This window comes from Lampetra planeri, chromosome 39 (assembly GCF_965212315.1).
Source record: "Lampetra planeri chromosome 39, kcLamPlan1.2.h2, whole genome shotgun sequence".
Taxonomy (NCBI): domain Eukaryota; kingdom Metazoa; phylum Chordata; class Hyperoartia; order Petromyzontiformes; family Petromyzontidae; genus Lampetra; species Lampetra planeri.
The window spans coordinates 3,269,461-3,283,831 of NC_136145.1; the positions used below are offsets into that span (position 1 = coordinate 3,269,461).

Below are 14,371 nucleotides of genomic sequence, written 5' to 3' on the forward strand. Positions count from 1 at the left end.
CAATAGGTCGATGGACAAAAAAAAATTTACGTTAAATTATTTGCCTTAATAGGCGCTCGCAAACAGCGCCTGCCTCATTGTGCGAACGAGGTCGAGGATGTTATTTGTCCGTGGTCGTGTCTCTGGGCAGGACCACGAAGAAGCTGTGGTGACGCTCACGGAGGGAGGAGCCTGGGAGGAGGCCATGCGGCTGGTGAGTGCCTCTGGCTGATCCTGTGGTTCCAGACTTGTGGTGCGTGGACGACTGGCGTGGTCCACTGGTGGTCCACTGGAGGTCCACTGGTGGTCTACTGGTGGTCCACTGGTGGTCCACTGGTGGTCTACTGGTGGTCCACTGGTGGTCTACTGGTGGTCTACTGGTGGTCCACTGGTGGTCCACTGGTGGTCTACTGGTGGTCTACTGGTGGTCCACTGGTGGTCCACTGGTGGTCTACTGGTGGTCCACTGGTGGTCCACTGGTGGTCTACTGGTGGTCTACTGGTGGTCCACAGGTGGTCCACTGGTAGTCCACTGGTGGATGACTGGTATGGTCCCCGCAACTGCTGCAGATGCCACGGTCTGTTTAACAAAACACCAGATGTTTTTTTTATTCCCAATTGTACAACTCTTTACCATATCAAAAGCACAACCATATACGAATTAAGTTAATCCTGGATTTGTTTCCGCTCCTGTTGACCGCGCGCGCCCACGTTAGATCCACAAGCACAACCGACTGGATCTGCTGGAGACCAACCTGAAGCCGGCGGTGAAGGAAGGTACGGGATAAACGCGCGCGCCCGTCGCCTTTCGCCCGCCGGCGACGTGGCCGTCGGCATGACAGGCGAGGCCCAGTCCCTTCTCGCCGCACCTGCTCGTGCTGCTGTGTGTGCGCTCGCTGGAATGGGCCCGAGTAACCCTTTCCCATTCCGATGACGTGCGTGTACACTATCAGGATGGAAGTGGAATAAAAAATGATAGAACTTTAAATTTCGGTTTTAAGCTTTCGTGACTGCAGGGATTCATCTCCTTGGTTCTTTCGGTAAAGTCACGTAGAAGGGAAATAATAAAGTAATACAATAAAACATAATAAAATACAATTCTCACGACGTTTCGGCCACAACGCAAGCAGCCGTCCTCAGGTGAAGACAGCGTCTTTCCGACAGCCCTGTTCTTCACCTGAGGACGGCTGCTTGCGTTGTGGCCGAAACGTCGTGAGAATTGTATCTTATTATGTTATTTTTTTATTATTATTTTTTTTCCCTTCTACGTGACTTTACCGAAAGAACCAAGAAGATAATAGAACTTTGTCGGTACCGAGGCCCCCGCAAGGCCATGCGGGAGGGCGTGTGGCACAGTTGTTATAATGTGCGGTCATGTCGCCCACGGTTCTCTGCGGTGAGTGCGACGTCTTTAAAAACAACGGCGCTATGCCTCTCTAAATAAAATGTATGCTGAACCGCTTACGCGTTCTGACATTCAAAGGTGAACAGGTCCCACCCTGCAACTTGAAATCTCGCACCGGGAAAGGGTGAAATCTGACGTTTCAGTCCCACGCTTGTCTCCGTCATGGTACCGTGTTTACAAAAACTACAAAATGAACCCGTGTGAGTCGGTGATCTCAAGAAAGGCTTCTGTGCGTCGTACGCTTGGTGCAGTTGGTGGTGCCGCGCCATGCGCAGCGCTTGACCGGATCCAACGGCCGCGCTCGCGCCCCCCCGTGGCTTGTATCGCCGCGCTAATCGAGGCCCCCTGGCGTTCTCTCTCTCCCGACCCTCCCGTCGGGCAAAGCGCACGGCCAGCAGATGGCCAGCGTGAGGGCGCAGGCGGCGCTGTTTGAGCGCCACGTGGCGCGGCTCGCCGTGGTTCGGGCCGACAAGGAGCGGGCACGACACGACCTCCTGGGTGAGGCCGTCGCGCCGAGCGCCGTCATCGCGCGTTCGCAGGCTCGCGGCGAAAATTATGGCGCAGATGCATTGTCGTGCAGCGTTGCAGAATCCATGCGTATTCGTGATTTTTTTTCCTGATTTGTATTGCTATGTTTTCACTGAAAATGTCACGATTGCGTTTGTTTTTTCTTTAAGCCGATGGAGGAAACGACGAGGGACCGGAGTGCGATTTGTACTCGGACGCGAGCAGCGTTGCGAGCAGCGTTGCGAGCAGCGGAGTGCTCAGCTCCAAGTACTCGCAGAGCAACTCGCGCATCTCCGGGTACGAGAGCCGCGTCACTCGCATAGAGACCCACAGACTACCATAGAGACCCGTACGCTCGCATAGAGACCCACAGACTACCATAGAGACCCGTACGCTCACATAGACCCACAGACTACCATAGAGACCCGTACGCTCACATAGACCCACAGACTACCATAGAGACCCGTACACTCGCATAGAGACCCACAGACTACCATAGAGACCCGTACACTCGCATAGAGACCCACAGACTACCATAGAGACCCGTACACTCGCATAGAGACCCACAGACTACCATAGAGACCCGTACGCTCGCATAGACCCACAGACTACCATAGAGACCCGTACACTCGCATAGAGACCCACAGACTACCATAGAGACCCGTACGCTCACATAGACCCACAGACTACCATAGAGACCCGTACACTCGCATAGAGACCCACAGACTACCATAGAGACCCGTACACTCGCATAGAGACCCACAGACTACCATAGAGACCTGTACGCTCACATAGACCCACAGACTACCATAGAGACCCGTACACTCGCATAGAGACTCGTACACTCGCATAGAGACCAGAGACACACATAGAGACCCACAGACTCGCGCAGAGACCCACAGACTCGCGCAGAGACCCACAGACTCTTAAAACCCACAGACTCTTACAAAGACCCACAGACTCGCACAGAGACCCACAGACACGCTGCAAGTCACCGAACGCTTGCGCAGGCGGTCGTCCAAGAACCGCAGGAAGGCGGCGCGGAAGCGGCACAGCCTGCGGGAGGGCAGCCCCAGCGAGGAGCCGGCCCTGCTGGGCGCCATTGGCGACATCGCGCGCGCCGTCGACGCCAGCACAGGTGTGCCGGGCGAGTGCGAGCGTGCTGGCGAGTGCGCTAGCGAGTGCGAGTGTGCTAGCGCTAGCGAGGGCGCTAGCGAGTGCGCTAGCGAGTGCGCTAGCGAGTGCGAGTGTGCTAGCGAGTGCGAGGGCGCTAGCGAGTGCGCTAGCGAGTGCGCTAGCGAGTGCGCTAGCGAGTGCGAGTGCGCTAGCGAGTGCGAGGGCGCTAGCGAGTGCGCTAGCGTGTGCGCTAGTGAGTGCGAGTGTGCTAGCGAGTGCGAGGGCGCGTGCGAGGGCGCTAGCGAGTGCGCTAGCGAGTGCGCTAGCGAGTGCGAGTGCGCTAGCGAGTGCGCTAGCGAGTGCGAGTGTGCTAGCGAGTGCGAGGGCGCTAGCGAGTGCGCTAGCGTGTGCGCTAGTGAGTGCGAGTGTGCTAGCGAGTGCGAGGGCGCTAGCGAGGGCGCTAGCGAGGGCGCTAGCGAGTGCGAGTGCCGACAGCACCCAGTAGTTCGCTATCCGTGTAACGGCTAAATAGGCCACTGGAAGGACTTGCATTGTAAATGTTTACCGTACTCTAGATAAGGTTAGAGGTGGCCGGGTGCATCACAGGTGGTAGGTTCACAGACTTACATAGATACGCACAGACTTACAAAGAGCCCCATAGACTTACATGGAGACCCATAGGCTCGTATCGAATTATTGACGCCTAATGGTGATGATGATGATGATGACGATAATGGGGACGGTGGTGTTGGTGGTGGAGTAGTGAAAGTGCTGCTGCTGATCCTGCGTGCCTGGTCCCTCTAGCCGAGGTGGGGCACCTGCTGAGGATGCTGCTGCTCTTCGATTGGGAGGCCGAGGGTCTGGAGCTCCAGGCCGAGCTGAGTTCCCTTCTGCTGCGGGTCGAGAGGGCCCTTCCTGAAGTGTGGCCTCCGACGGCCACGTCAGCCGCTCCGGTACGGCCACAGCGGCCACAGCGGCCGCGTGAAGACACCGCAGCGGCGTAGACGAATTTCGTTTTATGACTTGATTTCATTCCCCACGTGGACTGGGTTCTAAAGTGCTTCTACCTTCTACTGTCGACCCAGAGGTCATTTGAAGGGATCTCTGCGGCAGCTCTGTGATATCCGCTTCCACGGGCTGTTCTCTCGCACAATGCTGTCGGAGGGATCAGAATTAATCATTAGTTACGCGTCGTGACACCCATAGCAGTCGGCATAGGACTTTGAGAAAATTACTAAATTGAAACAATTGCTTTTGAAACGCATTATTTTCTAAAGGCCACGTTCAAGAATTTACAAGACTATTTTAATTTGACCTGGCCACAAATGATAGCTCAACAAAGCGCCGTATCATGTGGAAATTTCTAGCAGCCGGAGAAAAATCCACACAACCACGGGGAGAAAATCCAAACTCCAAAATATACAAACGTCAGGGTTTGGATTGTACCCATAACCTCCGAGGTAGTTAACATCTCGCCTCTGTTAAATCAATTCTAATGATCCTTTAATTCCATCCGAGGTGGCTAGGTGACTCCGATCCCCCCCTGCTAAGGTCCTGGGTTTGAATTGGCGTTCTTAAATGTTGGGTTTCCGCCACCCGTGCTTAAATCAGGTTCTCAGGAGGGCAGCGAATTTTGTGTCCCACCGTCGGCAGCGGCGATTTGATGGCGTATTCCACAATGAAACACGAGTCAACGTGCAGTTGATTCATGGGCTCTGAAAAATGCCCGCAGCATCAGTGTGAACAAAAAAATTATAATCGAGTCACGCGACCACCGGATAAGGGATCTTGACGAAAGGGAGGCCCCGTATCGGGGGACCAATCGTGACGCCAACACGTTGACATCACAGGGTCCGTTGGCGTACCTACGTGCCGGCAGCCGTACGAATAAACAGATGCCGTTTTGGAACCTCGTCATCCGCTCAGGAAGCCCCTGTGTGTGCGCGCGTGGCTGGTGTTGGGGAGCACGAGCCGAGTCGTGTCGCGGTTAACGAATGAAGAGGATCGCGCAGTGTAACCAAGGGAAAACAACGCACGGCGTGCTGCCAGAACTTTTACTTCACCATTTCTTGATGACCGCCCACGCCGCGTGTCTTCCATAACGGTCACGGCCAGGAAAGAGTGAGGCACAGTGGGCACGGGTCACAGAAATATCCAGGTTTTCTTGGCAAGAGACAGTCGCAATAATTAGAACAAGTACATTATATATGTACGGCAAGGTGTGATTAAGTCTTGATTGTTTTATTTGTTTCATTGGTAACCAACAACAATGCAGTGTCGTTGGCACACTTGGGAGAGTTGTGCAGTGGTTAATTTGGCCTATCGCTGGGGCCGACAAAACTGGCAAATTATTTAGTGAAAGGTCACGTGCTTTGTTATTTCAACAACGATCCCGTAAGCTTAACGATGATGTAAATTTATGAATTAATAAATAAATAATATTAGTTGCTTTTTATATAGCCATGTCCGTGAAAGTTGCATCTGTAAGTATGTATATTGAACTTAATCACCGAACGTAGACAACCGTGCTAATCGGAGGTGTGGGGGTGAAGAACAACAATTTAAACACCAAAAGCAGTTCTAAAGAAATGAGTTTTCAATCTAGATTATTTAGAAGTGGCATAGCTCCAGCGACTTCGTGATGAGCGTTCCAGACGGCCGCAGAAAAGAATGCCCTAGGTCACGAAAATGACAAAGGCCAAAACAAAGTAAAAATGCGGTACAGCAAAGATGCGAATATCAATCGGATATCGAAGGTGTCGGTTGGAAGGAGAAAACCACAGACCAGAGGGGAAGGCGGCCAGACCTGGCGCCAACAATTGCCCAAGTTCTGTGGTCCTACATTGGTGGTATTTGGCCAACTCCCATTATTAAGTGTTTGCACGTAATAATCTTTAAATTGACATTGAAATTGGTGGAGCCGCCCGCCAAGGAGGAGTTCTGCAGATGAACGTGGAGAGATTATCCGCTTGTGCAGATATCGCCATAACCGTCATTGATTTTTGTTCTGCTGCTGCTGCTGCTATTAACATTGACGGTTGTTCTCAAACCTGTGGTGGCCTGCAGGTGTTTGGACCGGACTCAACTGTGAACAGCATTGCAGCGTCTCTGAGTCAGCCCAGGGAAACGAGCCCTGGTCAGGAAGGTTGGTATCGCCACGGCCTGGTTTTGCCGTTGGCATGGTGTGTGACTTTTAAAAGTGCGCTTAAGATGCTCGTCGGAAAGAACTAAGTTTTAATTTGCTACGTCGTTAATTTGCTACATCAGCGATAAATTAAATGTGTGTGCATTGTGTTCCCCTCCTGTTGGCTCGTAGTTATACATTCATTGTGTTGCTTCTTGCTGACTTTCCCTCAGTTTTGTGCATTTATTTTTGTGCGTGGTATCGTCTGTCGGTTTGTAACAGTCAGCACTCTAAACTAAAACGAAACTATTTATATTTTACCAGGTAAGGCCCCACTGAGCTTTGTAGCTGTTTTTCAGAAGCGACCTGGCCACAAATGATACCTCGATGAGGTGGCTTATCACGTGGAAATGTTTAGCAGCCAACCAAATACTCTAAATGCATGATGTTGTTTCGAAATGTGGAGGGAAAATCCGGGGAACCCGGAAAAAAATCCACGCGACCACAGGGAGAGACACGCAAACTCAAACTACGCAGGTGTCAGGGTTGGGATGGAACCCACGACCTCCTGTATACCGGGCGAGGTAGTTAACATCTCCTAGCTACCGTGGCGCCCACTTGAATTGCAACCCAGAAGTGGGCCGGATTCAATCACCCAGCATGGCACTTCAAACAATGGGAGGAGTTTGTTGAATCCAACACCACCCCTGCCCACCCAGCACAGCAAAGTGGCTCACTACAGTTGATTGGTAGGTCGTGTGTGGTGGAGCAAAATGTGGGTACTCCCACCTCTGGAAGAGTAGGCCAACTACCCTCAGAGGGGGCTCTCCAATGCTCATGCTTGATGAGGCCTTTTCTCCAACAGTGACAGGAGCAAGTCAATTGCAGCCCTCCACCTTTACCTTTTGTCAGTTTGTAGTTTTTATTTTCAATCGACGATCGTGATTTTGACAGTGCCCCTTTTATACCCAGGAGGCATCTCAGAGGGTTTAATATAAAAAAACAAAGACAAAGATTCCCTGTATAGCCTTAACAGACTGTTGAGGCAAGTGCTGTTGTTAGCGAGCACCTATGAAGGCCGGCACGGCACACGAGGGGGTGGGTGGCCAACACCACGCCCGGCCGTCTTTGTCTGCGCAATGGCAATGTTTACCCACCACACCAGGTACTTATTTGAGGCTGAGTCGATCTAGGGGAGGGCCTAGAATCAGTTCAGATAATGGTCACTGGTGTTGGCAGTGAGCGGCAATCGAACTCGCGTCGCCGGGTTCGTATCGCAGCGTGGCGCTAACCGCTACACCACCGCTCCCCACTTAACATCACATCTCGCACACATTTGAAAGGGGGCACGCCCAGTGGCGGCACCCCCCCATCTCTGTGGGGCTGCCGCTCAGGTTGGGAGTCGCGTCCAACGCCGCCGCCGCTCTCCTTTCGCAGACGACGACTCTCTCACCGCTCCGCGGCTCAGCAAGAGCATCGAGTGGAAGCTGCGTTCGCTGGACCCGGCGAGCGTTTGACGCGGATCGACACGCGGAACGACACGCGGAGCGACACGCGGATCGACCCAGCCACCCGTGTCCGCAGTGGAATCCTCAGTGGAGGTCGCACGAGCGTGTGAAGCGTGCTTTTTCTGTTTTGGATTTTTCTCCCAACGCTATCCCGATCGCGCCGCCGCGCCACGAGACACGGAGTAAAATGGGAAACTCGCAGAGCAGTGGGCCCCACACCATCCACAGAAGCGGATATTACAGAGCTACATCTGAGATCCCCTAGCGTGACTCGCTCCTTATTTATGTAGTGCACTTTGCGTCAGTTAAAGGCCTCTCTCAGTTCTTTACACACTGGTGAGTGCACTTTCCCACACTAATCCTCAAAGCTGGAATGTATCCAAATATAAGTGTAAATGTAATCTCATGGGTTGTTTACGCAGTCGTTTACGGGCGGATTTCCTGGATTCGAACTTAGGCTCTCGGCCGGCCGCCTTGTGGGGGGAGTCGCTGTGCAGCGCGCTGTGCGCCGTCGCTCAGCTGCGTCCATCGTCGTGTGAATCCCAACGCGAGTGTTGGGAGTTCTGCCAAACGGTGAAGCTCATGCGTGTGTACGTACGTATATGTTGAACTTCTCTCGCCACCGTACGTAGCCACCTGTGCCGATCGGAGGTGGCGGCGGGGGGGGGGAAGGACAACAAACTAAAGAAAACAAAAAGCAGTTCTAAAGAAATGAGTTTTCAATCGAGACTTAAAAGTGCACAGCTCCGGCGGCTTCCTCATATCGGAAGGAAGAGCGTTCCAGACGGCCGCAGAAGCGCATCTGAAAGCGCCGTGCGATGCGGTGACCACCGTCTTTGTTCGATGGCCAGCAGCCAACAGCGGTTGTGAAACCCACCACTCGGAGATTGAAGGCATTGTCAAATTTGTCGACTGTCTTTTTGGTCTTGTTTCTATTGTTAGGTTCATATCGTTTCTCGTTTTTTTTTTTACCGTCTGTTCCCGTTTGTACAGTTTCGTTCGCCCGATTAGCCTGAATGAGCATATGATTTGCATGTATGTTATGAACGCAAATGACTTATTCTCACATGCATGATTCAATGCATGCATTGCGACCGGAAGAATCGGTTTTGCTTGCGTGAATCGAAGCGTCGTGACGGACATACTCGTAATGTATTGTAAAAGAGTTCGATCAATGTCTCTGGCCAAATCGCTGGAATCTTTAGCAAGGTTTGAGCCCGGTTAGTTTGTGCATGGGCAACTACCTCGGGGCTTGCCAGGTGTTGTAGGCATGCAGTTGTGATATTTGGCCAGAAGATTGAACATCGCCCATTCATGTTTTCGCTGGGTACTCCCGAATGCCTCCCACAAACCAGACACTCTAAACTAAACTGTTTAATTTCGATTTAAAGCTTTCGTGACTGCAGGGATTCATCTTCTTGGTTCTTTCGGTAAACTAACGTAGAAGGGAAATAATACGAATAAAACATAATAAAATACAATTCTCACGACGTTTCGGCCACAACGCAAGCAGCCGTCCTCAGGTGAAGAACAGGTCTGTCGGAAAGACAGCATCTGAATGAACACCACCAAGCTTGGCAGCGTATATTTAAGCTGAGTTAGAGGAGGAAGGGCGCCTTGACAAAGGAATCTGCATATCAACAGAGGAATTTAGCTTAAATCAACAGAGGAATTTAGCTTAAATATATGCTGCCAAGCTTGGTGGTGTTCATTCAGATGCTGTCTTTCCGACAGACCTGTTCTTCACCTGAGGACGGCTGCTTGCGTTGTGGCCGAAACGTCGTGAGAATTGTATTTTATTATGTTTTATTTTTATTATTTTATTATTTCCCTTCTACGTGACTTTACCGAAAGAACCAAGAAGATAAACTGTTTTATTTGACCAGGTAAGGCCCACTGAGGTGACCTGATCACACGTGCGAGCTCATAGAAGTGGCTTATCATCATCAAACGTGGGAATGTATCGTAGCCAAATCATCTAAACACATGCTTCTAAATGTAGAGGGCACAACCAGAAGACCCATGAAAAATCCATGCGACCATCACGAAGAGAGAGAGAGAGAGATCACGTGGACTCCAAATATTACAACAGGCATCATCAGGGTTGGGATCAAACCCACGACCACCTGCGTACCAGGCGAGGGACGCAACATCTCGCCACTGGTGGCGCCCAATGTAGCAGGACTCTCCTGAATACAAGTCTTGAGAGACTCCGTGAGGATTTCTTGGGCTAATAATGGCATTACTCTCCTTAAAATACTGTACCTCATGAAATGCATGAAGATGTCCCAGCCTAGTAAAATATATAATCAATGTACGTTGAAAAAGAGGGCTTAGTTCATGATCTGAACACATTTTTTACTGTGTACACAAAATAAAAACATTGCAGCAACACCATCAAACATCACAATTACAGAAAATATCGATTATACAATTCACCTTTTCACCCAAAATAAGTGCCGTTAGGGGTTGAGACCAGTGGTGCAGTGGTTAGCGCACTCCGCTGTAAACCCGGCGATCAAAGTTTGATTGTGGGCCAGGGCTAACACCAGTTGGCGAGTGACGTCTGAACCGGCCCTGGGTCACCGTCTTCACCAGCACCACTGGCGTGGTGAAATATGGTCAAATAACCCCGATGACCGAGAACACCGTTGGGAGGCCTTGTCCAGTGGTGGATTGATAAAGGGCTGAATGTACGCATATATAAGTGCCATGTCATTTGTCCTATTTATCAGAAACCCAGTGACCGTTATGTATGTAAAACTTATTTCGCGTCGTACGTGGCCACACATTGCAAATGAATTGTAACAGATTGAGGTTAAGTTGAAATGGTGTTCTAAAAGGGGCTAGGAGGCTAAATGTTGGCACAACCGTTGTTGAGTCTCTGCTTAAGACCGCAACGATCTGAAAACCAACTTTTAGAATTCTGCCCCCACAAACTCGCGTGGATTGGAGGAGGTGGACGGGTTTCACCACGGAGGACAAGGCCAGCCTGAAGCTCGCTTGCGTATCTCGTGCTCAACGATCGCAAAAAATTAACCCGTAAAAACAAAGTTTTTCACTATAAATCCTTTATATGCGTGGCGGCTAGAGTCCTCTCGTCCTCTGGCTTGAGATGGCTGCCACCTATGGGTCAGATGATTGCCTGCCACCATTAAGCAATTGGTAATTAAATATAATTATTTTTTCCTAAAAAGTGTAAAATTTTGGAAAAACATTTTCACGAGAATAAATTGTCACGCACAACGAGTCTGTGTGCAAAATGTCAGCTCGATTGGATCACGGGAAGTGGGTTAAAAAACGACCGAAAGATTTGCACGGTCGTAAGCGCGCACGCAAGCAAGCAAGTGAACTTAATATAAAGTATTTAAAAATAATTTACGATTTCCACCAAACATTGGTGAATCGAGTAATACGTCTCCCGTGGCTTTTGAGGCTGATAGAAAGTCGGCAAGGTCCAAGTCCGCTCGATTCCGAGTTAGCTGCTGCATCTGCTGGATTGAGCAGTGAATGTACTTTGTGTAGTGTTTAACTCCGAGTTAAGCTTATTGACAACTGATTTTAACCGTGGAAGATATTGGAATTCACAGAGGGGCTATAAGCTGCGTCCTGTCTCGCTTTCAAAACTGTCTGCCACAGTTACAGGCTCCTTGCAGTTGCCAATTTAGCGGTGTATGTGCAGTATAGAGAATGTATCTGTCATCCGTTCTTATAAATAAACACAAATATCATTCCCGCTCCCTTTATGTTTTTTGTTGTTGTAAAAACAGTCTCTACGGTATGTCTGCGTACGATTCAGAGTGCAGTGCGCTAACCACTTTGCCACCGCGCTCCCCTTTGAGATACTTTTTGTCAGTGGTTTCAAATCTGTGGTAGAAGCAGACGCCACGATTTACAGGAGGGTAATATTGAGGGTTTACAGCGATCCGCAAGGTCCAGAGGAGTTGGGTTCCACTGGTCTATGTATTTATGTACTCCCTTGCAGCCACTAGTGGCCGCTACATTCATCACACTGGAAAAACTTAAATATTGACAGGAGCTGTGCTGCAGGGTGACCCCGAGAACACATTCCTGCGGAGGGAACTGGTAGGAACGTTGGGTTGCTTGGTCAATGGCCAGGGTCAACGGCGGCGTGCTGTATTCCGCAAATATGGCCGACTGTGAGGGCGGGCACAAGCCGGCGTGAGTAGGTTAAACGTTGAGTTTTATAAGGGCACCACGGGGTGACCAGCCCCTCCCCACTCTCCCCTCTCCACCCAGCCCCTCCCCTCCCATTTTTGGATGCACGACGGACGGACGGACACAATACCCTGTGGGCTGGTGTAACCAGGAGGTTCCTATCAGTATAAATGTTCTCATATCCACTGGTCGTCTTTTGGCGTTCTCTGGTCTGTCACTGGTGAGACTAGCTATAAAGAAGGCCATCTCTGGTGTAGACCAGTCCGTTTCAAAGACAATGCATATATGACACTGTGGAACATTTATTTATGTTTGTTCCTGGGTAGTAAGTGTTATTTCCTAATTGCCTATGCCTCAAAAGTACAGAAAATTGCTATTATTCCCCACAAACTTTGCTTTTGTGACCAGGACATTCCAGATATGTTCAGTGCTGAGTAAACTTGGAGTAACTTCTAGAACATTCTAGAACTTTCCAGTAATATAAATAGTAGTATAAATACAGGGGCCTTAAGCCCACCAGTTCAGTTTAGTTCCAGCTGCCTAAGTGGATACAAATCTGCATTTTTCTGAGAGGGCATCAAGAGGCTGCAAGCATCCGGCAGACGCATTTTGCGATGTCTGCGGCCAATTTATCAAGATAAGAGCGAAAAAGTACTCTGTGGACGCATCTGCTAAGATGTGTGAGGCCTACAAGGCATATTTCAGCATGCCTGTCAGGGATAAAGACGAACCCTTGGGCACCTCATTTCACCTGCGAGCAATGCAAAAAAACTCTGGAAGGTAAAATGGACAATTGTTGCTTGGAAATTTATGTTATAGAATTTGTTAAAAAAAATAGTGAAAGTTTTTAATTTTATATATTGTTTACACTTTTAAATGTTATTGAAAATATATATATCAAATATGAAAAATGTTGCGATAATCTCTTACACATAAGTCATGGGTGAAATAAGTGTATTTTTGTAGGATGGTACAGAGGGGAAACGAGAGCCATGAAGTTCACTATCCCAAGAATTTGTCGGGAACCCACTGACCGCTCAAGCAACTGCTACTTCTGCATGGTGGACCCTTCCAAACGTCGGACTGGCAAGAATGCACCTCCTATCACGTATCTGCACCTTCCTTCATCCATCACCCCGGTGCCACACTGCCATGAGCTCCCCTACCCACTCCTCCAGAGAGAGAGCAGTCGTCTTTAGAAGAGAGCAGCAAGTCAGAGAGCGAGGAAGACGTTGTAGATCCAGATGACAATTTCAGAGGTGGAGCTGAGGAGAGAAACCCATACTACCCCAACCAAAAAGACCTCGTCACAAATGTATGACCCCCCCCCCCACTCCTAGGTGCGTGACGTCATTTATGGACGGCCCCGAGGGGCATACTTAAGCGTGGGGGGTTTGAGTCTCACCCCGGTTACAAAGCTTACCTCTACGAAGACATGCAGTCGGGGAGGGGGTGATTTCTGTGAAATTTTAGGTTTAAAGTTTGGTGTTGTGATCAAGAGCGCCCCTGGTGGCTTTGCAGCGGCATTTAAGGCGGAATTTTCCGCTTGTGGGAGCAAAATTTAAGCTCGGATTTGCCTCGAAGTGCGGTGTTGAGCCCACTTTTACTAATTAAAAGGAGTGGGGGGGGGGGTGAGAAAATAGCGCCCCTAGTGGTAGCACGGTATTTTTTAATTTGCTCTTAATTAACCTAAACAAAAAAAACGAATTGGTGTGTAATAAGGTCGGCACCGATAAGGGGTTGACAGGTATGTGATCCAATGCGAACTAAATGTAAGAACGTGTTGCTCCAAGGGATTTGGCAAACAGCCACGTGGATGAATTCACGTCGCACCTCCTTGGCTCTTTTGAAGTCCCTCTTCCGATGGCACTTGGGGTGTAACCATCAACCGCATGGGAACATCACCAAGCGGGTCGATGGGCACGTCTCCCTTCCTGAATGGAAAACTGAAGAGGGCCCATAAATTGTGGACCCATAACCCCCCCCACCCACACTGTAGTCTGGACCTTCAACGGAGGAACAGCAACACTACAATGAACTCTCTCTCCTGAAACTCCTCTTCGTGTCGATAGCTTTGGTTCACGTGCCGTGGTTTTGCCCCCTCGGCTGTTTGGGTCCGCTGGCTCAGCCGATTATATTTGTGGGTCTCTGTACATGTGTAATGACGACATGACACACTTCTCTTGAGATGGCACTTCATTGAAGACACGTTCACTTGACATCAGGCGGAGATCCCCACTGCAACAGCCCCGAGTCTCCCGCGCATCTCCCTTTTATATACCGACACGAGGCCACGCCCCCTTTCTAGAACCTTCTCGCTGACTCTGGATGCTCGCTCCACCGGCAGACTCCACCGTCCTCTTCCTTCACCTGACCACGGCTCCCTTCTCGAACATTCCCGTAGCCACCAGTTCCGACGTGCTCACAACTGACTCCCCTGGCATTACCTTCCCTGGCCACTGGTGCACTCGTACTTTAGGCTGACTCCCCTGTCATTACCTCCCCTGGCCACTAGTGCATTTGCACGACAGGCTGACTCCCCTGTCATTACCTC

The 14,371-nt window shown here is 50.2% G+C and overlaps 1 protein-coding gene across 3 annotated transcripts in view; it reads left to right on the forward strand.

Moving 5' to 3' along the window:
- The window catches only part of ELP1 (elongator acetyltransferase complex subunit 1), a 34,497-nt gene extending 23,121 nt beyond the window's left edge, over positions 1-11,376 (forward strand). For 2 of the 3 annotated variants that reach the window (XM_078612595.1, XM_078612596.1), the window contains exons 28-34: positions 131-193; positions 695-755; positions 1,768-1,881; positions 2,061-2,187; positions 2,901-3,028; positions 3,811-3,959; positions 6,073-7,561. In XM_078612595.1, coding sequence (XP_078468721.1) covers positions 131-193; positions 695-755; positions 1,768-1,881; positions 2,061-2,187; positions 2,901-3,028; positions 3,811-3,959; positions 6,073-6,237 — 807 coding nt within the window. In that variant the 3' untranslated portion in view covers positions 6,238-7,561. The other variant, XM_078612598.1, reaches the window with a different exon arrangement.
- Positions 11,377-14,371: the final 2,995 nt, after the last annotated feature.